Consider the following 25,431-nt stretch of genomic DNA (forward strand, 5'->3'; position numbering starts at 1 on the left):
TGAGTAAAATTGTATTTGTTACATCTTAGAGCGGGAATCTTTCCAGCCTTGTTACTAAAAGAAACTGGAGGTTAGGGTACCATTCAAAGCCCCACTTCAGATATAATGTGTAGACAATTTGATGTCCAGATGAGTAGAAACTCAGATGTTTGGATGCAAGCAACAACAGGGTTGAGCGTTAGGGTTCATCAAGCTTTCTGTCCTAGTGCAAAAGCTTGGCAATAAACACAGTGACACTTGCTCATCAATCAGCTTCGGGTGTCTGGCAAACGAACTACAACGATGATGAATGCTTTGGTAGTTTGCCTAAGTGACCTTAAATACTTCTTTTAAAGTTGAAGGCATCCAGGTTGAGTTACATCTTGGAATCCTTGGGAAAAAGGTCAAAATGATTGTGGTCATTTCTGGAAAAAAGGGTAGGTATAAGGGGCTTTACATTCCAAGGCCCTACTTCCTAACTATTTTTTTTCTTAACAGTAGAAAAAATACATGTAATTGTATCAATATATTTGAATTTCATGCATTTGTCAACAAAGAATTGTCAAGCACCTTTTTATTTCACACATGCATTACAGAATGTCAGGATTGGATCTTGGTGATGTGTTCTTATTTACTACGGCGCAGTGCTAAAAGTGTCAGAAACTTTATCACAATGAGATATGTCTCGATGTCATTAACAAGAATTACAAAACAAACAGGCCTGGGTTTAATATGCCAACGCATGAAGTGTTAGCATACTTCAGTCAAACAAGAGAAGGAACCAGCAGGAGCAGACAGAAAGGACTATAGTCAGGGCCACTGGAATTATGTAGCTGGGGAGAACCAAATCATGAGGCAGGATTGGCAGGATTGACTAAACTATGGGGCAAGGAAACCAATTATGTGGCATAATATGGCACATTTTTTGATAGTATGACTTTTGATTTTTTGAAATTTGTACACATAGTAATACTGTCTGGGCAAAGATTGCACCTCATTAGTATCAGTTTAACAACCAAATACACAAATAACCAACTGAAAATGACCAGCTAACCTCTGCAAAGGGTTTTCCAATGCATGCAAACATATATTGCCATGTTTTAATCAACATTGAATCCGTTTGAGCTAGAAATTTTTTTTTTTTGTCAAAATATGCAGATTATGTAGCAGATGATGGATTACGTAACAAATGTGGCAAATTCTTAACTATGCAAAAAATGCCACAACCGCAGAATCGCCTAACTCCTGTGGCCCTGACTATAGTTATAAAGTAGTCGTTTCTCCAGTTCTATGCACTCAAGTGCAGATTGAAGGATAAACCCAAACAATAACATTAGAGGGAGAGAAATACTTCCTTGGTTAAGTCACAACATGATTAACAAAGACTGTGATTAACAAAGACTCAAGTCAAAGGCTCAAAGATGTTAGAAGAATGCCATTGGTTGAAAGGGACAGACCCAAAGCCCATTCTAAGCATATTGCTCGCAATGTTTGTTTAGACGACTGCACTGTCAATACCTCGACTTAAAAAAGGCAGAATGACACTGTTGAAGGAAATGAGCATACACTCAACTGAGACAAGATATGGTCTTACTCTTTAGTGGCTCTTTGGATCAGATCTGAAATTTGACCCAACAGTAATCATAGTGCAATTAGTGCACTTCATCTGGTTTGAGGATTCCTATTAGGGGCTGTAAGCAAACATTAATTAATGACCTTGCCAGCAATCTACAAGTTTACTTCTGCACATGTTAGATGAGTGTTAGATTTTCTGCACCATTATGAATAAAATCGTCAAAATTGTATATTTGGCTATAGGCAGGGGTGTGCGAGGTTTGCATAATTTTCATAGTTGGCATACAATGGGCTATTCATCTCCCCTCTCCAAGCACCCCCTAGAGTGTGGTTAAGACCCAGTGAAACACGCGGGACAGTGGTTGGTCTTCACAGCGTAGTCTTTATTAACTTAAGATAACGCCAATTTCAGCATTGGCTTACTACTGTTAATCTCTCTTGACCAACTTCAATCTTGCTTTATTTATTACACCACAACACGCAAAGAAGATATCAGGGTTACACATCTGCAATTTGCATTAGTACTTACATTTGTTTTTCCACAGGTCCTTTGCTTCGGTTTGTGCCAGCAGGCCACAACCAAGATGTCCTGCTCTCTTTGTGTTGGCCGCCCACCGGCCAACAGAGCCTCAGGTAAATTCACCACTACTATTGACTAGCGCCGGCTTCCTGGGTAGGGCTAGAGAGTCCAGGGCCACCAGCAGTTCAGCCCCCTCTCCCGCCAGCCCGGAGCCCCCATTAGACTACACACCCTGTTCTGGGGCTAAGCAGCCGCCTCCAAACGGAGTCCCTGTCATTTCTCTTACCCAGGACCCCGCCCCGCCTAGCCAACAATCTACAAGTTCACTTCTGCACATGTTAGATGAATGTTAGATTTTCTGCATCGTTATGAACAAAATCGTAAAAATTGTATATTTGGCTATAGGCAGGGGTGTGCGAGGTTTGCGTAATTTGCATTTGCATGATTGTGAGATTTTCGGAAAACTTTGCGAAAACGCGCATAATTTAGTGAAAAGCAAACTGACATTTGGAGTTATATTTTAGCAGGAAATGTATCCTTGAGCCTGTTTCGGATGCAAAAGCACATTTCGTGCAAAACAATGCAAAGAAAAGAAACCCAAATGCTGCAAACAGCAGCCTCTTCCGTTCGGGGCATTTGTATGGTTCTGGGCAAATGAGCTTTTGCCAAAAATGTTGTTGCAAACGGCTCATACTTATGTGATGTGGTATAATATAATTTCGGGAACGTTCTGTAACAGATGTGACACAAATTAGGGAGATTTCACTAGTGTAAGAGATTTTACCTGGGCCTATGTGCAACAAGCCAAAGCCTTGGCATCATTGAGTGGTGCATTACCACCTGCAAAATAACATTATCCGGAGAGAATGGAGATCAAAGTAATGTCTGCATTCCAGCCACTGGCTTAAGAATCTCCTAAACAGTATTTTGAGAAAATGCAGGTTGTACTATTCGAAAACTCTGGGGAATCTACGATTGGAATGGCATAGCTCATTGAATGAAACTCGTTGGCGCTCTGTCGCCTCACCTTTGTTGCTAAGTATTTTTGTCTACGCCTGTGTGTTGTCTGAGAAGAAAATGGACCTACAGTAATTACCAAATGAGAAAACATATTTAGTTTTGTGTTCTAATCATGTAAACGTTATTAAGCTTGGTTAGCAACCTAATTTGACATTAGGCTATATTTACGTTAATGACTAATTACTGAGAGTACAGTGCTGCAAAAATCTGACATCATTCAAAGTGCTGTTGGTAATCATTATTTTTTGTAAATACAGGAAATAAATAAAATAAAACAAATGGAGCGTGGAATGAGTTCACGTTGTTAACTGGAGAGCAATCAGGAAACGTACAGTTTCGCTGACAGATGGATATCTGGGATTTTGAACAGACTTGATATTCTTTTAGGTTGCATTTAAACGCACCGGCAGAACTTCGGGCACCGGCGCTCATTCTTTTACAAATTAAGCACTGGACGCCTGCCTGCACTGGTACATAACCTGCGCATAAGGAAACAAGGGAATGTCAAGCTTGTCAATAGATATGTATAAAGCCCAGTGTGGTGAAACACTGGGACTCTAGTACGCACAAAACAAGCAGTATTCCATTATACCATTTTAATTATTTTTTCATTTCATGATACCAAAAATTTTTGAATTAGTTGTGATATTCATCAAACATATCATTGATAAACTGATGTAATATTTTTTCACAATAACATAAATTTCATGATACAATATTATGACAACACAGGATTACAAACATAAGATTTAAGAAAAAACAACCCAATGCATTTCGGGGCGTGAAAGCCCCTTCGTCAGGGGTCTATAAAAAAGGAAATAAACAAGGAGAATGTTATTCATGTAAGCTGAACTATATTGAAATCTAAGTCGTCACCAATATGAGTTGATTACTCTTACCTAAATCATAAGGGACAATGCTTATCCTGCGGTCTATTTGCTTATATGTTTTGGACAAATTATCTATGGAAGAAACCGAATAGCAGCATGTAAGATGGGCCAGTGTTATGCTCAATGATAACCTGTTAAATATTTTATTAAATTCGTAAGTGATAGTGAAGCTTTACCTGCAAGAGCGTATTCTGGTTGCAATTCTGCATATTAAAGAACAAAAGATGAATAAATAAACAAACGATCGGCGAAATTAAGCCAACCATTACAAAAATGCAAGTTAGTTTGTTTACGTAAGAGAAACCAGCGGAGAGGCAAATGGCTCACCTGTGTGAAATACGAGTCTTGTTATCACAGGGAAACAACCTGTACCGAACAAATGGTTGGTGTCAGTACTCTATTATATTTGTATGCTTCCGCATAGTAATAGAAAAAATAGAGGCTTGTTTACCTGCGAGTCTACCGAATGAGCTTCGATCTCGCTGGCGTTTTTCCCACAGCAATACTAAAAAACGAAAGAATATCAAAAACTAATAAATTCCCTCTCACGTTTCAAAGAGAATCCAAAGATTCTACTTAGAACAAACGTCAAACTGAAGCTTACCGTCTTTAAAGTATAGGGTTCTTATCTGGTATTTCCTCCGTCGCCTAGCTTACACGCTAAAAACCTCCGGCGGGCGTCTGAGTCCTACCTCACTTTTTCATACTCTCGAGATAATAGAGAGTGAAGATAGACAGTGGCTTGTGTTTGTTGTCCAAAACAAACTCTAAATGTAAACTTATGATTGCTAAAGTCATCTCGTCATTTTATTATGACAAGCAGTTGAATAATTAACATTTTAGGTAGATGGACGCGAAAGTCACAAAAGCGGTTGTTATAGACGTACCTACTCTATGAACGGTGTCTCCCTCAATAAAGCATTTGATTAGAAAAAAACGTAAAACAAAAAGATATTGTTGCTAGTTTCTGTTTGTGAATTGTTACTGAGTTAAAGTGTTATGTAAAAATACGTGAACATTTGTATGTTTAATCAGCCTGACCTACATCATTACGAGCATATAACATGAAGTAATTTTATACAACTTCAACATAATGCGAGCATTAAATTTCCTGCCTATTTACAATCTATATGACAATGATCTTTTGAACTTTATTATCAAACCATAAAAACAAAGCCTGTATGAACATTCCCATGATCATTTTATTTACATGTAATGTGTGTATCAAATGTGTTAAATAACTGTAAGACTTCTATGCACATACAGATATTTTCAATGATAATCTTATAGGAAACACGACATCTCCATTTTATCATTTAATCCTAACGGGACCATCGTTTGTAATTTCCGGATCCAAAATGTTTCTCTTTGTAAGAGTATCTTTGCATTATCCATGCCAAGTCTCTGGGGTACTATTTCAATGATTTGGAAACGTAGTTGTGCAATGTTATGATTTTTTTCAATCCAATGTTGTGTGAGAGGTGACGTTAAGTTTTTGTTGCGAATCCGACTTTTATGCTCACTGAGCCTTGTTTTCAGTTTTCTGTCAGTTTTGCCGATGTATAGCAGCCCACATGGGCACTTGATCGAATACACAACGTGCTCAGAGTCACAACTGGAAGTGTGTCTAAGTGAAATCTTTTCGCCAGTCCTGGGATGTAATAAGATGTTGCCTGTGATCACGTTATTGCAGTTCTTACAATTGAAACATCTCGATGTTCCTTTATGGACCGATTCTTGTTGTGATAAAGTTGATGTATTGGATCAGGGTTGTAGCATGCAGGCGTTGGTTCAACTCGCGTCTGGTTAGATATTCAAGTTGTTTTAACTTTTGTTCAACTGATCCTCCTTGTGTATCAAAAGTTTTTGATTCTTTGATGAGTTTATAGATTTGACTTGCCTCATCTGCTGTATAGGCCTTAATGTTAGCTCGATTGTCAGTGATTGAAGCAATTGAATCGAACGACATTTTAATTTAGGTGCTAGTACCCTTTGTGGCAGTGGAAGTAAAATATGAATGAAGAAGGGTTCTGCACTCTTATGTTTATAAACATAAGAGTGCAGAACCCTTCTTCATTCATATAAGCTTGTCAATAGAGGCAGGCCTCTTGTACACAGTGCTCTAGTGTACTATCTCCCCAAATTCCCCAGGTAGACCCTGGCATTATATCTTTAAGGTATGAAATGCACTATTTATTCATCATCAAACTGGTTTTTACTTGCAGAAGGCAGAACTGATGTAGTACATTTTTTGTATTCAGCAGAGAGGTTTGAGTGTGTTTCATTGGCTGTGGCACAAGTCAACTATTTGGCAGAGGTCACAAAGAATATCACTGTTCTAAAGAAGTCTCAATTTTGCTAATTTGTGAAGTTCTACAAAGCCAGCAAATCTCACATTTACTGGATAACTCAAGCTGCGTATAAACTGTAGCAAACAAAAACAAAAACGGGTTTCAGTGGAAGGACCGCGGAGACTGACCTCCTGAACGATGCAGTAGGTTTGAAAAAAGTCTGGACCAATACCACTCAGTTTCCTACTTAATAATGCTAGTATCCATCAATTAATTAACCCCAGTGTTAAACAATAACATTGTAAACACACAGAGCCCTGTCAGAATAATGTGACACCGTCCCACATCACACTTTATGTTCTTTTTGATACAATGACAAATCTATTCTGCAATGTCAATGTCCTATGAAAGAAATGCATGTTTTAAAATGCATGTTTTTAATATCCTTACAATGTGCTTCGCATTTAAAATTTGATTTATACTAATACACATATTTGATACGTAAAACACATTTTGAATGTTCGCACATCAACAAAAAAAAACACATTTCTCAAAACATTGAAGACTTATTTGTAGTCTCAAGCAAACAATGAATAGTGAACGGATACTATCTAAATGCTACAAATCCTTTTAAACAGTGCTAAAATCAATCATCTAATACACAAAATGTACAAAGAGTAACATGTGAAATCAGGTCCTATATTGCCATCTTCGAATTCAGGTGACATTTACAAACCATGAGCCCATTGGCGTTGAAGGTTTGTAAATGTCATCAGAGCCATGAGATGGCAATACAGGACCATATCACACAGTTACTATGTATTCTCTTGTTCTCTCTCTCTCTCTCTCTCTCTCTCTCTATATATATATATATATATATATATATATATATATATATATATATATAAACAGATCCTGCCCGTCCCCGTCCGGGAACAGCAGCAAACAGCTTGCAGGCACGGACCTCTTGATTCCAAGCGAATTAATAACGACCTCCACACAAATAGTAGTTTCAAAGCAGGAAAGACAGTTTATTACGGCATAAAATATCTCAGGCAACTGCCTTCTATAACGCGTTTCACTCCTCTAGGGAGCTTTTTCACATATATGCCCACTCAGACACTAACACACGCTCTCACAGACCCATTTAGACACTGACCAAGCCACTCAAAGATCTAGTCAGACACTGATGCACCTGCTAAGAGATCCACTCACTCAGACAGTGACACACCCACCCACAGATCCACTCAGACACTGATACACTCACTCCCAAACCCTTTGAGAGACTGATGCACCCCACTCACAAACCCTTTGAGACACTGATGCACCCACTTACAGACCCACTCAGAAATTTACAACGACAAGAAGATAAAAATAACGACATAAATATTATAGCTATGAAACACATTTTAACAAAACCTTTGAAATTCAGTGAAAAAGGCAACAGTTACAGGGATGTTGCAGTTAGGAATTAGCATTTAAAAACCTTAGAAATTCACTGAAAAAACAAAGATTACAGGGACGGTGTAGTTAGGCTCAAGACTCATTTGTACAAAACCAGTGAAATTCAGTCGTTATAGTTAGTAAGCTAAGTGTAACTCGCCTCCACATTGCACTGCTTATGACCTCACATATTACATCACTCATGACATGTTCTATGACATAATTTATGGCATCACTGATGACATCCTAAATTACATTATTGATGACATCACTGATGACATCATCCAAGCTTTTTTTGCACACATTACCCTACAAACTAGTATGGCATTAGAGGCCAGAAAGTAAGAACAAAATAGCTCAGAATAATATGAAGCATCATTCATGTCATCACAGATGCAAATCCTTTAGGTGTAGTAAGCATGTGTTATCAGGGCTAGACTGGGACCTGAAACCGGCCCTGTCAAAGAGCTACCCGGCCTCATGGAGGGGTGGGGGGGGGGGGGGTTGCGGAAAGCTTTGTGCCGCTTTTGTTGCTGGGGGCTGATATTGCAGCTAAGCTGTAAAAATGGCCCTCTGTAACAAAAACGGTCCGGGGTCTAAAACTGGCCCCCACTCTGGTTGCCCACCAGGGAAACCCCGGTGCCTGCTATGGTTAGTCCGGCCCTGTGTGTTATGTGCAACATTGACCTTGTAACATGCACTTCATGGGTAGCTGACTTCACATTATCTTTCTACTGTTCAGAGAAAACCAAATACTTCAAGTTACTCAATGTCTGTACCAAAATGAATGCTCTATTATTGACAGCTTTTATCTGTATCAAACCCCTCACAGTCACCAGACCTACATTGAGAAATTAATCCATCCCCCTGGGTCACCTGTTTTTAAAATGGGTGGGAGACCTCATGAACCCCCCAAGCCTTATTGGGTCCTGCAGAACACATCTCCTCAGGGTGCATTAAATTAGAAAGGGGTGGGAGGCCACATGCCCCTCCTCAAGCCTTTTTTGGTCCTTTGGACCCCATTCCCTGGGGCCGTATTTTATTAAAATATCCAGTCCCTTATATCCTTTAACCCTGCCAGTCCTGTATTGGCTACCAGCACATTTTTCTCATGTTGCTGGTAGCCAGTCAGAGCGCTCACTCCCGCCAGAGTCTGACTCCCGCAGGAGCAAGATGGCCCAAAGGAAAAAAGCATCCTGAGTCAATCAGAGTGCTCTGTTTTAAAAAAAGCCTACCTGCACGATTCTTGCCAGGCTCTTGCAGGCCCAACTGTCCAGATATGCAATTATTATTTCAAAACCTTAATTTCTCAATAATTACTGAACAAATTTACACCAAATCCCAAAAAGAACAATTTAGGGAACAAAATCTAGTTTCCTGCCAAATTTGGCGTAATTCCATTCAGCCTTTTTTTGCGGTAGTGATTCTTACAGCAGTACATATATATATATATATATATATATATATATCAAGTTTCACAAGTTACCCACAAGGCAGGGCGCACTCACAATTCGGCGTGTCATCTGGTAAGGAAATGTCAGGCACATCCAGCGTCTTGCAGTAACCTGACGCGTTTCGAGTAAACCACTCTTAATCATAGGTTTTCACTGCCACACACAAACTGCCAACAAAATGGTTTCCAGCAATCTCCCTTTAATAATACGCCATCAATCACAGTCAGGTGAGTTCAGCTTCAAATGCATCATGGGACTGGAAGTCCATAACATAAATCCCAAGTGGGCTGTAGGCAGTTCTGCATGAAATAAATTGTTCATCACGGGTGTGCCAGCCCGAACATTCCCCAAGTGCACCTTTCGCCTGTTTGTTCCGCTCCGCTGAAAACGAGTCCAGCAGCAGAACCGCCTGCTACGCGGCGGTGCACCCCTCGGCCGGGTCGGCCGAAATAAATCAAGTTTCACAAGTTACCCACAAGGCAGGGCGCACTCACAATTCGGCGTGTCATCTGGTAAGGAAATGTCAGGCACATCCAGCGTCTTGCAGTAACCTGACGCGTTTCGAGTAAACCACTCTTAATCATAGGTTTTCACTGCCACACACAAACTGCCAACAAAATGGTTTCCAGCAATCTCCCTTTAATAATACGCCATCAATCACAGTCAGGTGAGTTCAGCTTCAAATGCATCATGGGACTGGAAGTCCATAACATAAATCCCAAGTGGGCTGTAGGCAGTTCTGCATGAAATAAATTGTTCATCACGGGTGTGCCAGCCCGAACATTCCCCAAGTGCACCTTTCGCCTGTTTGTTCTGCTCCGCTGAAAACGAGTCCAGCAGCAGAACCGCCTGCTACGCGGCGGTGCACCCCTCGGCCGGGTCGGCCGAAATAAATCAAGTTTCACAAGTTACCCACAAGGCAGGGCGCACTCACAATTCGGCGTGTCATCTGGTAAGGAAATGTCAGGCACATCCAGCGTCTTGCAGTAACCTGACGCGTTTCGAGTAAACCACTCTTAATCATAGGTTTTCACTGCCACACACAAACTGCCAACAAAATGGTTTCCAGCAATCTCCCTTTAATAATACGCCATCAATCACAGTCAGGTGAGTTCAGCTTCAAATGCATCATGGGACTGGAAGTCCATAACATAAATCCCAAGTGGGCTGTAGGCAGTTCTGCATGAAATAAATTGTTCATCACGGGTGTGCCAGCCCGAACATTCCCCAAGTGCACCTTTCGCCTGTTTGTTCCGCTCCGCTGAAAACGAGTCCAGCAGCAGAACCGCCTGCTACGCGGCGGTGCACCCCTCGGCCGGGTCGGCCGAAATAAATCAAGTTTCACAAGTTACCCACAAGGCAGGGCGCACTCACAATTCGGCGTGTCATCTGGTAAGGAAATGTCAGGCACATCCAGCGTCTTGCAGTAACCTGACGCGTTTCGAGTAAACCACTCTTAATCATAGGTTTTCACTGCCACACACAAACTGCCAACAAAATGGTTTCCAGCAATCTCCCTTTAATAATACGCCATTAATCACAGTCAGGTGAGTTCAGCTTCAAATGCATCATGGGACTGGAAGTCCATAACATAAATCCCAAGTGGGCTGTAGGCAGTTCTGCATGAAATAAATTGTTCATCACGGGTGTGCCAGCCCGAACATTCCCCAAGTGCACCTTTCGCCTGTTTGTTCCGCTCCGCTGAAAACGAGTCCAGCAGCAGAACCGCCTGCTACGCGGCGGTGCACCCCTCGGCCGGGTCGGCCGAAATAAATCAAGTTTCACAAGTTACCCACAAGGCAGGGCGCACTCACAATTCGGCGTGTCATCTGGTAAGGAAATGTCAGGCACATCCAGCGTCTTGCAGTAACCTGACGCGTTTCGAGTAAACCACTCTTAATCATAGGTTTTCACTGCCACACACAAACTGCCAACAAAATGGTTTCCAGCAATCTCCCTTTAATAATACGCCATCAATCACAGTCAGGTGAGTTCAGCTTCAAATGCATCATGGGACTGGAAGTCCATAACATAAATCCCAAGTGGGCTGTAGGCAGTTCTGCATGAAATGAATTGTTCATCACGGGTGTGCCAGCCCGAACATTCCCCAAGTGCACCTTTCGCCTGTTTGTTCCGCTCCGCTGAAAACGAGTCCAGCAGCAGAACCGCCTGCTACGCCGCGGTGCACCCCTCGGCCGACTGTGATTGATGGCGTATCATTAAAGGGAGATTGCTGGAAACCATTTTGTTGGCAGTTTGTGTGTGGCAGTGAAAACCTATGATTAAGAGTGGTTTACTCGAAACGCGTCAGGTTACTGCAAGACGCTGGATGTGCCTGACATTTCCTTACCAGATGATACGCCGTATTGTGAGTGCGCCCTGCCTTGTGGGTAACTTGTGAAACTTGATTTATTTCGGCCGACCCGGCCGAGGGGTGCACCGCCGCGTAGCAGGCGGTTCTGCTGCTGGACTCGTTTTCAGCGGAGCGGAACAAACAGGCGAAAGGTGCACTTGGGGAATGTTCGGGCTGGCACACCCGTGATGAACAATTTATTTCATGCAGAACTGCCTACAGCCCACTTGGGATTTATGTTATGGACTTCCAGTCCCATGATGCATTTGAAGCTGAACTCACCTGACTGTGATTGATGGCGTATCATTAAAGGGAGATTGCTGGAAACCATTTTGTTGGCAGTTTGTGTGTGGCAGTGAAAACCTATGATTAAGAGTGGTTTACTCAAAACGCGTCAGGTTACTGCAAGACGCTGGATGTGCCTGACATTTCCTTACCAGATGATACGCCGAATTGTGAGTGCGCCCTGCCTTGTGGGTAACTTGTGAAACTTGATTTATTTCGGCCGACCCGGCCGAGGGGTGCACCGCCGCGTAGCAGGCGGTTCTGCTGCTGGACTCGTTTTCAGCGGAGCGGAACAAACAGGCGAAAGGTGCACTTGGGGAATGTTCGGGCTGGCACACCCGTGATGAACAATTTATTTCATGCAGAACTGCCTACAGCCCACTTGGGATTTATGTTATGGACTTCCAGTCCCATGATGCATTTGAAGCTGAACTCACCTGACTGTGATTGATGGCGTATCATTAAAGGGAGATTGCTGGAAACCATTTTGTTGGCAGTTTGTGTGTGGCAGTGAAAACCTATGATTAAGAGTGGTTTACTCGAAACGCGTCAGGTTACTGCAAGACGCTGGATGTGCCTGACATTTCCTTACCAGATGATACGCTGAATTGTGAGTGCGCCCTGCCTTGTGGGTAACTTGTGAAACTTGATTTATTTCGGCCGACCCGGCCGAGGGGTGCACCGCCGCGTAGCAGGCGGTTCTGCTGCTGGACTCGTTTTCAGCGGAGCGGAACAAACAGGCGAAAGGTGCACTTGGGGAATGTTCGGGCTGGCACACCCGTGATGAACAATTTATTTCATGCAGAACTGCCTACAGCCCACTTGGGATTTATGTTATGGACTTCCAGTCCCATGATGCATTTGAAGCTGAACTCACCTGACTGTGATTGATGGCGTATCATTAAAGGGAGATTGCTGGAAACCATTTTGTTGGCAGTTTGTGTGTGGCAGTGAAAACCTATGATTAGGAGTGGTTTACTCGAAATGCGTCAGGTTACTGCAAGACGCTGGATGTGCCTGACATTTCCTTACCAGATGATACGCCGAATTGTGAGTGCGCCCTGCCTTGTGGGTAACTTGTGAAACTTGATTTATTTCGGCCGACCCGGCCGAGGGGTGCACCGCCGCGTAGCAGGCGGTTCTGCTGCTGGACTCGTTTTCAGCGGAGCGGAACAAACAGGCGAAAGGTGCACTTGGGGAATGTTCGGGCTGGCACACCCGTGATGAACAATTTATTTCATGCAGAACTGCCTACAGCCCACTTGGGATTTATGTTATGGACTTCCAGTCCCACGATGCATTTGAAGCTGAACTCACCTGACTGTGATTGATGGCGTATAATTAAAGGGAGATTGCTGGAAACCATTTTGTTGGCAGTTTGTGTGTGGCAGTGAAAACCTATGATTAAGAGTGGTTTACTCGAAACGTGTCAGGTTACTGCAAGACGCTGGATGTGCCTGACATTTCCTTACCAGATGATACGCCGAATTGTGAGTGCGCCCTGCCTTGTGGGTAACTTGTGAAACTTGATTTATTTCGGCCGACCCGGCCGAGGGGTGCACCGCCGCGTAGCAGGCGGTTCTGCTGCTGGACTCGTTTTCAGCGGAGCGGAACAAACAGGCGAAAGGTGCACTTGGGGAATGTTCGGGCTGGCACACCCGTGATGAACAATTTATTTCATGCAGAACTGCCTACAGCTCACTTGGGATTTATGTTATGGACTTCCAGTCCCATGATGCATTTGAAGCTGAACTCACCTGACTGTGATTGATGGCGTATCATTAAAGGGAGATTGCTGGAAACCATTTTGTTGGCAGTTTGTGTGTGGCAGTGAAAACCTATGATTAAGAGTGGTTTACTCGAAACGCGTCAGGTTACTGCAAGACGCTGGATGTGCCTGACATTTCCTTACCAGATGATACGCCGAATTGTGAGTGCGCCCTGCCTTGTGGGTAACTTGTGAAACTTGATTTATTTCGGCCGACCCGGCCGAGGGGTGCACCGCCGCGTAGCAGGCGGTTCTGCTGCTGGACTCGTTTTCAGCGGAGCGGAACAAACAGGCGAAAGGTGCACTTGGGGAATGTTCGGGCTGGCACACCCGTGATGAACAATTTATTTCATGCAGAACTGCCTACAGCCCACTTGGGATTTATGTTATGGACTTCCAGTCCCATGATGCATTTGAAGCTGAACTCACCTGACTGTGATTGATGGCGTATCATTAAAGGGAGATTGCTGGAAACCATTTTGTTGGCAGTTTGTGTGTGGCAGTGAAAACCTATGATTAAGAGTGGTTTACTCGAAACGCGTCAGGTTACTGCAAGACGCTGGATGTGCCTGACATTTCCTTACCAGATGATACGCCGAATTGTGAGTGCGCCCTGCCTTGTGGGTAACTTGTGAAACTTGATTTATTTCGGCCGACCCGGCCGAGGGGTGCACCGCCGCGTAGCAGGCGGTTCTGCTGCTGGACTCGTTTTCAGCGTAGCGGAACAAACAGGCGAAAGGTGCACTTGGGGAATGTTTGGGCTGGCACACCCGTGATGAACAATTTATTTCATGCAGAACTGCCTACAGCCCACTTGGGATTTATGTTATGGACTTCCAGTCCCATGATGCATTTGAAGCTGAACTCACCTGACTGTGATTGATGGCGTATCATTAAAGGGAGATTGCTGGAAACCATTTTGTTGGCAGTTTGTGTGTGGCAGTGAAAACCTATGATTAAGAGTGGTTTACTCGAAACGCGTCAGGTTACTGCAAGACGCTGGACGTGCCTGACATTTCCTTACCAGATGATACGCCGAATTGTGAGTGCGCCCTGCCTTGTGGGTAACTTGTGAAACTTGATATATATATATATATATATATATATATATATATATATATATATATATATATATATATATATATATATCAAACAGCAACTCCGGTATGAGGGTAATGCCAGGCTAGCTCATGGACGGTTCAGGATGGGGCCACCGGCAGCCCTAAAAGTATGTCCCACAACGCCTTCGTTATCAGAAAAACGTACCCGGACACAACAGGATTGCTGGTGCAAAAAGTGAAGTTAAATGGCAGGAAACAACGCATTTCACCTATCGGCTTGTGAGCAAGCCGATAGGTGAAACGCGTTGTTTCCTGTGTTCTTACCCTTCTAGGTCCTGCATGCAGTGGGAAAGACATAGTGAATCTCACTACTTCTTCTTGATTTTTTTGGGGACTCCATTTTACTGCATGACACGTTTTGCTTTACTAGTCTATGGTGGGTATGGGGTATATTTGTGCCTTTCTCTCCTCTTTAGTTCCGTATCTCTGTATAGTTTTCTCTTTCTGACCCTAATCTGACCCTTCACCTTCCTTCTCGTAAGAGACCTCATTTCCTGGCTCTCCCTAGTCATTCATTTCCTTTGCATATGAAGGTTACTGTTCCCTGGTGACCATTCACCAGTGTCTCTAATCTCTTTTGCTCATTCATCTCTGCTTTGCTGCTGGTATCTCTGTCCTTGGCTCACCACCTTTAGATTGCTCATCCTAGCTCCATCAGAAATGCGCCTTATTTCTCTGACGCATGATTTGAAGCAAATGATCTCCCGCGATTGAAGCAAGTGTCTCAAGTGCAGAGCAACTAAAGATAGTTATGCTCTGGGAAGCGCCCACTACAATCAGAGGCTATGATGGAGGCTCTGTCCATCAGAACATATTCTCTGGAAAATTTTCTGAATGAGGCAGCGTGCTGATGCTGCAGGCACCGTCTCCAGGCAGTGCATCACTAAGTGATCAATTTCTCTATACAGCCAGAGGTCATTGGCACACAAGGGAACTAATCCTCCATTTTCACAGTTCGGTGGCTCATCCGAAGTGACACTATTTCCGGAAGTAGAAGAGTTCAGTGGCATGATGCGAAGGACTCACCATGTAAGAAAGTCTCCCTGGTCTAACCCAAAAGGAGCACTTCTCTTTTTGTGAAAGAGGGGGCTGCCTTTCCCTGATATTTTGCTATAACTTGGAAAGTGAGTCAACTCCCTAAAAGACTTCTAGGGCCCTGGTCACAGAACTAACTTAAGACAAAATCCTAAACTTACTACCATTTTGGTATTCACAGAAGGCACTTACTCATTTTGGTATTCACAGAAGGTACTTACTCATTTCGGTATTCACAGAAGTTAGGAGTCCTAACTTTAGGACTCCTAAATGCCTTCTGTGAATACCGAAAGTCTTAAAGTTAGGATTTTTCTCAGTTTAGGAGGAGTAAAGTTAGGAGTCCTAATTTTAGGACTCCTAAACTGAGAAAAATCCTAACTTTAAGACTTTTGGTATTCACAGAAGGCATTTAGGAGTCCTTAAGTTAGGAGTCCTAACTTTACCACTCCCAAACTGAGAAGAATCCTAACTTTAAGACTTTCGGTATTCACAGAAGGCATTTAAGTAAGATATTCCGTTGAACATGCTGCAATATTAGGTAACAATAATAACTAAAACATCTTATTAAAATTCGGGAGTTTAACTGGGGCTAACTGTTGCAGAGTTGACAAATATAGAAGTATTTGGAAAGTGGTCCTCAGCTCTTACCCTCTGAACTCAGACATATAATTATGCATTGCTTTCTCCTGGATTCTTGGGTTGGGTTCATTTAACAGAAAATTGGAAATGATGCATATATTACTCCGTGACCATTTACCTTCATTCTGCTCCTGTCATTTTGTCTTTCTTTCTACCACGTCTAGGCAATCGGATAAAAATTAAGGGGCAGATTTATCATTATTTGAGGCAGCTCAGCAAGCCACCTTGCTGTTCTGCATGAAAGGGAAAGTATTTTTTTAAACAATGGTCCCTCACAACATACAATAATCACTGTAATTCACATAGAGCTACAAGGATGTCTATGTTTATATGTCGAACTGGACGTAATCATTAATGTGAACAATTACAAAAACAACATATAAGTGGGACATATTACAACATAAACTTGGGAAAATTAAAGAGCTCAGCCATTGAGGTAGAGTGGCTTGGAATATACATTGTGGCAGCATAGCACATATTAATAAAAAAAGAATAAGATTGTGTCAAGATGCGAGAAGTCGATGACTTTTTGATCCCTTTAGCAAAATATTGGGATCATCATCAGGGCATATCAATTGATGCCTGAGACAGAAGCCAAGCCAACGTAGCGAGCTCAATCAGGCAAGAAAGAGTGGAGTTAATTGCCTGACACGGAATATCTGAATGGCTCTGAGGTGGTGCCCAGTGAATAACGGGAGATCAAAGCTGGGTTGCTGCCGAGATCAAATGGTGAACCGCGGCATGTCCAATCGGATGCGACCTTTGAAATTCCAACAGTGCTGTTTTGTGAGAATTCACGTTATTGAGGATCTGTGGAGAATGGCATGAAAGGGAAAGGGCAGGAATGCACTGTATTTAACATAATATGGCAAATTCTTGACCTTCCCTTGCACTGGCGCACAATGTGCTCCCTAGCCCCAACATATGCACCCTTGTGCCGTGGTGCAAGGGCATCTGCGTTGCAGACACGATTGTTTTTGTGAGGCATTTTCCTATTTCTATGTGTACTGCAGAATGCAGCACATATAGAAAGAGGGTAAAACAAGGAGAAATAAAGATATTTCTCTTTGTTACGCCTCACCTGGGGAGGCCTAGCATTCTGATGCAATCCCAGGTCTACCAGTAATGGTAAATCTGGGAATGCGCCAAAATCTAAGGGTGGATGAGTGGGAACACCCATGCTCTACCCATGAAACTCGTCCCTGTGGCAGAGTAATACAACACAGAGATTTGTGCTGTGTACGTTACTCTACATGTATCGAGCCATGCAGGGCTATGCAAGGTGGCCTTGCATGGCTTAATAAATCTGACTTAGTTGTACATCACGCTTGCGCCCCCTTGCGCCCCCTTGCGCGATGCATGGACTGCACAACTCAGTGATAAATCTGCCCCTAATTTTTAGGGGCTGTAGTAGTTTTCTTTTTATGGACAAAGAGTAGACTTCTTTGATGTCGAAAGCAGTCAAACTCTACTCGCACTTATCATTGTCAGCAGCCAATTTGGACTTTCTCTCATTATTGTGAAATTTTGATGTAGGGTGGGGTCTCTTTTAGTTTTTTCTCTCTATTTTCACATTTTTCTTTGTAAGAAACCGCTTTTAACTCCCAAGACTATTTTCCCAGCATTTCCTCCATTCCATCTCTTCCACTTACTCTCTCATTTTTTCCTTTGGTTTGGTTTTTGCATGCCTTCATTTTGCTCTCTTTCTGATCCTCCCCAGCATCCTGCCTCTCTCTGTTTCCTCTATGTCCTTGGCATCCTACCTGGATTACCCACTCTTCTACGTGTTAGTACCCTGGCCCTCTCAATCAATTCTCGAGTACTCTCTAGGTTGAGCTTAATTGGAATGTGTCTGTTTTTATTGAGCACTGTAGTCAAAGAGGAAGACATCATTTTTCTAAAATTCAATATGTGGGCGTTGAGGACCCTAGGAAATCTGCATTACAGCGGCACGCTCAAACACTGGGTGGAAGGGGGATGGTATTCATCTCAAATTTATCATGCAATGTGTCCCTCAAGATGTTTCAAAACAGGATTTGAAAAAGCAGTCAATAAGAAATGACTGGCTCAAAAAGGGAGTTTGAGGTTAGAATTTAGGAACACCAAGACGTTTTATTACAATTTCAAAGGCACAATACCGAAATATCAGATTCAGATGCACCAGTATTCCCATTGAATTATATAAAAAAATGGGAATGGGGAGATATAATAGGTATGTTAGGCTCTACAAAAACAAATCGTTCCCGGCAGAAATATTTGCAGATTCAATAATGCTGGGTTGGACGCAGAAAGGGATAGAACAGATTGGAGATGTAATGGATGGGGACGGGACAATCCAGTTTTCAGACCTTATTGCTAAGTATGGGATTGAGAGGAAGGACTTCTTTAAATACCTACAGGTAAGGAGCTTCCTCTGTTATAAGCAAGGTGGTAGGGTGGGGTTTAACAGTAATGAAGTATTGGAAAAGATAAAAGTAGGAGGGGACTGTACAATTAGATCTTTTTATGCAATTCTAACAAAAGGGAAGGTGGACGACTTGGAAAAAGTTAGCAACAAATGGGTTGGAAAATTGGGAGTGGATCCCGGAAGTTTTCAAGAATCCTTGAATTTGGGATGTAATATCTTGTGCTCTGGTCCCCTGCAATCACAGCATTATAAGACGCTATTCTCGCTGTATTATACCCCCGCTAGAATAGCCAAGTGGGGAGGCACCACTGGTATTACCTGTCCACGCTGTAATGCAGGAGATGCAGATATCATTCATATGTTTGCTACCTGCCCTCAGCTATATACCTTGCTCAGAAGCATAGAAGATTTTCTTAGTAATACTCTTGATATAAGAATTAAACTAACACCTAGGATGATATTGTTTGGAATAGACAATCAAGATGGATTGGACCAGAAAGAATTCATGTTTATAGCCACTGCAGTATTGAGACTGTCAATAGCAAGAGTATGGTTAGACAAGGTACCCCCGGGTATTCAAGTTTGGCTGGCAAATCTAATTGCTAGCTATAACCTCGAGAAAGCTATATATGCACGGAAGGGAAAAAAGGGAAGGAGACTCGGGTTGAAAATTTGGGAACCAATAACCAAATGGAAAGAAAGGATGGCATTGTAAGATAATGTAAAAAAATAGTGAACGTTAGAATTATGATTTATGATATTGATATATAATTATATTGTGTATATTTGTTTCGAAAAACTGCAAACCGGAGATACATAATGGATGTAATTTGTAAAATGTATAAAAGTATGACGTGTAAATCAATGTGCAAGTTAATATGAAAAAATTAAAATAAAAATATAAAAAAAAAAAAATGAATTATATAGAATAATTTGCCATAAAAGCCGTCATATGCAGAATACTATATTAATAGGCAATAATCTGGAAAATGCTTAGTCTCAAATGTGCAGCCAAATCAGTAAGAGGTAAACAAATCAGACAACATCCCTAGTAGAGGTCAAAAGAATGGCTGGATCATTCCCAAGTTCTTGAGTTTAAATATAGTTTCCTTGTATATAAATTGCTAGGAGCTGCAAAGTCAGCATAGTATGATTATTGCTCCAAAAACTCATATTTTCACAATTCTAATCCGTCACACCTTAGCACTAATAGAGTACATGAATATTGATTCACCCCTTCTGGCCTAAAATCATCCATAGATAGAACAACTTAGTTATGTAGACAACAGTGAAACATTGGGAATTCACATCTAGCTGCATGTACTATCAAGCGAGAAATATAAACGACATACAAACGTTATGATATTATTATTATTATTATTAAATCGGTTTTGTATAGCGCCCGGTTACCCTGGAGCATCCCTGCGCTTTTGCCAACTGCCGACATCAGAGATAGCAGAGACGAAGAAAAATTAACAGAAGAGAAGGGTCTTAAGTTGTTTTCGGAAGCGCAATTTTGAAAAAGATGGCATCAAGGGCTAACTGAGGACTAGTTAACCTTAGCCAGAAAAACACATTTTACCATTACATAACAAGATAATTTCAATTGCACTAGCTTCATGTCAATGTGTATGTGCAAATTGAGTTGCATACCAAGTAGGGTTAACATACATTTTTATTTAAACATACAAAAATTCCAACAAATGCAAACACAGTTCCAAGTAAAAAGGAAGGGAGACACAGTTGCACCAGACTAGAATAAAACATAAAGGGTTAACATAAATTAAAAAACACAAAATATTTGTAGTTCAGACAATGCATAATTTTAGTCGGAGGTGAGGCCCACTGGCACTCATTTATGGCGACCAGACTTTATTTATCAAGATCAGACTTTTACACAGAACAAGCAAAGTGGAGGCAGAGAGGTGGGGAAAAAGGAGGAACAAAAGGACAGAAAAACAGTTACAAAGAGAGAAAGCAGGGATGAAAAAACACTGCCAGCGGGATATAAAGTGTCGGGCAGAGTACGATGGTGAATGAAAGGGGGATGAACTTGAATCAACACTAGACAGTTTTAGTATCTGGCAACCCTGACATTCAAGAGTATTAGCAATGGACATCTGAAAAAATGCGTGCACTGGTACTTATTCGTTTATAAAATATTTTTCTTAATGCCAATGTTCATTGTCAAGGTAAATTTGATCAGTTGTCTTTCTATGCCTTGGCATTTATACATCAGTGGCAGGTGCACGTAAGCACGGTGGGGTGGTGGGCGCTATGGGGGGGGGGGATGTCGACAGACGACGGAATAGGATTTATTTATTTATTTAATTTTCTCTTTTCCGTCATCTGTCAACATCCCCCCTACCCAACCCCGCCCCACTGCCCTTACCTGCACTGCCGCTGATGCATTAATAGTATTGTATTGTAATATAATTGCATTTGTATAGTGCTTACTACCCCTGACAAGGCGTTGAAGTGTCACCGTGAGTTGTGCATCACATATCATTGAGTGGAAGCTGGTTGTGCTGTCATGATAAAGGTGTGAGCCGTCCTCTTCTGAGCTGTGTTTGATGATGCCTCAACAAAATGCTCCTCTGCACCTCCTGCCAGCCTGATATCTCTGCCACAATAATACTAACCCGGGGCTACTCCCCACCAGGCTGAGCAACTACTGTGCAGTGATGCCGCAGTCCCACTTACAGAAGGCTGCCACCTGAACCCACCATACTGTCACCAGCTGGAACCCATGCAGCTCCAAATGAAACATAAAGACTGGCATGAAGCAGAGAGGCTTGTCACTCTCTGCCCTCTAGGTAGCTTGCACCTGGCAGACATTAGGAGCTCTGCAGCGAGGGAAGAGGACAGGACAAAAAGATACCACTTTGCTGATCTACTTAATACTTGTTTTGTAAAATGATGTGATATGTGAAGAAGCTCACCATGATGTTGGAAAGCATCTTCAAGCAGGAACAATACCTTTGTTGGCCTTAGAACAGATAAACTTGGCCTGTGGAGCCATCAGGCAGTGCCTGAGGGGAGAGTCTGACAGGTCAGTATGTGGGCTCGTTCTGGCGCTGTTTGTGGACATGTTTAGGGGTCTGCTGGGCTCGTTTTTATTGTGGATTTCCTTGAGATTAAAACAAACATTGCCTGCCGCAAGTTCTAGGCCACATACTCTTCCATGCGTTGCAAAACATTCATACAACATGTCTTTAAAAGTGCAAAACTGCCCCAAAATACAAATATAGACTACTTTTTCATCTTGCTAATTCACTAACGAGGGTGGCACTTTTATTTTGGTGCCCGGGCCTATTTTCTGTCCCAGTCTGGTCCTGCTGATTATTGGTCTCCATAGCCCAGCATAGTGCCATGTTTGGTGGTTTACAAACCAGCACGCTTCTGCGTGATGTACACCCTGGATAAATGCACAAATATTCGGCCCTGGTAGCAAAGCACAGTGGGTATCCACGGATGGCTTTATCATAGAATGCCCTTTAATTCGCCTGGAATGGCGTCGTGTTGAAATTACTTTTACTGCTTAACTGAAACGGTAACTGACCAGATCCACGAAAGCGCGCGCTCAGAACTGCAGCACAATTAGAAGGCGCATCGTTTTCCGCGTTAACGCCATGTTGCTAGGCAACCAGTGGTAGCCTAGAAAGACTGAAATATCCGAGAGCGTCGTATGCATGTCTTCTGCAAGCGTTTAAGCTCAGTTAGTCCATGACCTCTTTATGGTACCAGGATAAACAATTGGTTGGCTATTGGAGATTTACTTAAGTGCTTTCGTCTGCATCCAGAGTTTGTTATCATTGCTGTAAACAAAACATGGGATCGATGGCTGAACAATAGAATGGCTCAGGAATAACATAAAAAAGCAGACAAAGTTTTGCAAAAAGAAAGAGAATGTACAATATGGGATCACAGCCAGGCTGGTTAAGGGTTACACTGCTCAACAAAAAAGAAGACAAATTGTGGAATTTGGAAACAATTGGCAGTCATAAGTATTCTTCCATTGGTTAAAGCCCATAGGCCCACAATGGCGGCTCTATAAACCCACTTATGAACAAAGAAACAGTAGCTTCCTCAGCACACTTAGCAGGATTGCTCTCTTACCTCACATTGATATCAAGTTCCGCCATCACAGGCGATCAGCGCGGAGAGCGGGGATGTTGAAACCCATAGAAGACAGCTTGTTCTGCAAGGAAGAGAAGGTGGGTTAGAACCTCTCAGCATTGTTTATGTGCTGCACTCAACATTGACTGGCTGGCCACCATGCAACACTTAGTAACCACAATTCCCCTGCAAAGAGGAATAACATTCTTCCCACTCATCCCTCTAGACGGAGCATGGGGTAAATCCCGGATGTAATTGAGGGGTTAATTTCATTAACCAGAACTTTCCTTGACAATGGAAAATCGATGTACCTCAGTGTAGCACTTACTATTAGATATACTGGGGTGTGGGTGTGAACCATTACATTCCAAGTATCGCTTTGAAAACTAGACTTGGCTACTCCTCAAATTCCATCGTATTGTACCTATTCGTTAAACCCCACCCCCTACATATAGTGATTATGTTATTTATTGGTGAGTTTTGATATACCGTTGGCAACGCCCAGTGCGGGGGAAGTCAAGTGAAAAACAAAGGTTAAATGCAAACAATGACATTGTTAAACACATTTGCACATAGATCACACACAATTGCAGAGCTAGTCACGGAATTCAAGTGGTTGCCAAGCTACAGTGCAACAAAGTAACAACGGGGGACTGCGTTGGCAGGTTGGCCTGATGCAGAGATATAATTGCAGTCAATTCTGCAAGAAGTTCTTCAGGGGTGGGTAACGTGAAGAATGACTGGGCTGATCTGAAATGCTAACAAAGGGATCATGGGTAAGCCTAAATTTGCATATTGCTTTACATATAAATCTGCTTAATTTCTAGTGTGAGACGAAGTAACCAAGCTGCTCTATGCAAATTTCAGTCTTCGAAAGACGTTGTGAAGTAAGAATTGTCTTCTGTAATGGTGTAGACCTATCACACTGGTTTTGCCAAGGATCCCAGCACTGAGATGGTCGAAAGAAGAAATGGAAAAATAGCAAAGCCTATACAAGGTTGAGTGAAATTAGAATGTTTCATATTGTGTGATCATGTGAAATTTCAGAAAAATTGCTTGATATTACATGAAATGCAAAACCGTCTTTTGGATCTATATTTTAGCGAGAAAAGCACCGGTGTGTCCATTATGAGCCATTATGAGAATATATGTTGTGCTACAAAGATTAAGGAAAAAACACAAGTGTGGCAAATAACAGCCACTTGTATTCTTGTCATTCACATTGTTCTCATGCTAAATTTTTGCCGCAAGTGGTGCATATTGATGGAGCAAGGTTTCAGAGGTAACAAAATTTGTTTGGAATCAATCCTCTCGAAATAACATGTAATAAAGTTAACCAACATATTTTGTGAGTACTAATAATGCACAACACAACATTTCTGTATCTAGGGGAAGCTTGTCTATGAGATTTACTAACCTGTAACCTGAGTGTCTTAATATGGCTGCCGAAAACGCGGGAACTCTTCTGCGCATGCGTCAACTGCATCTATGTAGTGTGACGTCCTTTTGCTTTTGGAGGGAATTCTTTGCAGCTGCGCAGGAGTGCCAGAAATGGCCGCTTTGAATCTGACATGCTAATGCATATGCTTCTGCCTAAACTAAACCTTGTCTGTTTTGCTTAACTACTAATGCAATAGATAAAATACATTAATGGGATTAGAGTAGGAATAAGTGGTATATAGTGCATTCATTTATTTTCATATTCTAACGTGTCCTTTTTAGGTCTCGTAACCTGCATTGCACTGCGCAGCAGTGCTTGCGCAGGTCGCGAGACCGTTAGTAAGTGAAAAACAGGGAAATCAAGCTGACCTAGGAATTGCACACGCTCATGCGTTTCCTTTTCAGATCCCCATTGGCCTTTGCGTGCGTCTTATTCTAAAAGACTGCACGCAATTGGCCCGAGGCACGCGCATAGCTCCTCCCATGGCCTATTGGTGTCTTTTACGCGCACCATGCGCGTAATAGACACCAATAGACCGTGGGAGGAGCTATCATCGTGCCCAGTGATGCGCGCGCCACTTGTTTTTCTTTACTTGGTATAAGCACGGCACCCGCGCTTTACTTGTGATGGTATAAGTAAAGCGCGGGTGCCGCAATTATACCAAAGGTAAAGAAATAGAAAAAATATCTAGTTCTTTACTTTTGGTATAATTGCGGCACCCGCGCTTTACTTACAACATTAGAAGTAAAGCGTGGGTGCCGCGATTATACCAAAGGTAAAAAATAGATTTTTTTCTATTTCTTTACTTTTGGTATAATCGCGGCACCCATGCTTTACTTTTAATGTTATAAGTAAAGCGCGGGCGCCGCGATTATACCAAAAGTAAAGGAATAGAAAAAACATCCATTTCTTTACTTTTGGTATAATCGCGGCACCCGCGATTTACTTATAAAATTAAAAGTAAAGCGCGGGTGCCGCGATTATACCAAAGGTAAAGAAATAGATTTATTTTCTATTTCTTTACTTTTGGTATAATCGCGGCACCCGTGCTTTACTTTTAATGTTATAAGTAAAGTGAGGATGCCGCGATT

The 25,431-nt window shown here is 42.3% G+C and overlaps 1 protein-coding gene across 1 annotated transcript in view; it reads right to left on the bottom strand.

The window, feature by feature from the left end:
* Positions 1-22,982, bottom strand: part of HTR4 (5-hydroxytryptamine receptor 4) — a 569,808-nt gene extending 546,826 nt beyond the window's left edge. The window contains exon 1 of the mRNA XM_078652966.1: positions 22,900-22,982. Within this exon, the coding sequence (XP_078509092.1) occupies positions 22,900-22,925 (26 nt within the window). The 5' untranslated portion in view covers positions 22,926-22,982. The remainder of the gene's footprint in view (positions 1-22,899) is intronic.
* Positions 22,983-25,431: the final 2,449 nt, after the last annotated feature.

Source organism: Lissotriton helveticus, chromosome 7 (assembly GCF_964261635.1).
Source record: "Lissotriton helveticus chromosome 7, aLisHel1.1, whole genome shotgun sequence".
Taxonomy (NCBI): Eukaryota; Metazoa; Chordata; class Amphibia; order Caudata; family Salamandridae; genus Lissotriton; species Lissotriton helveticus.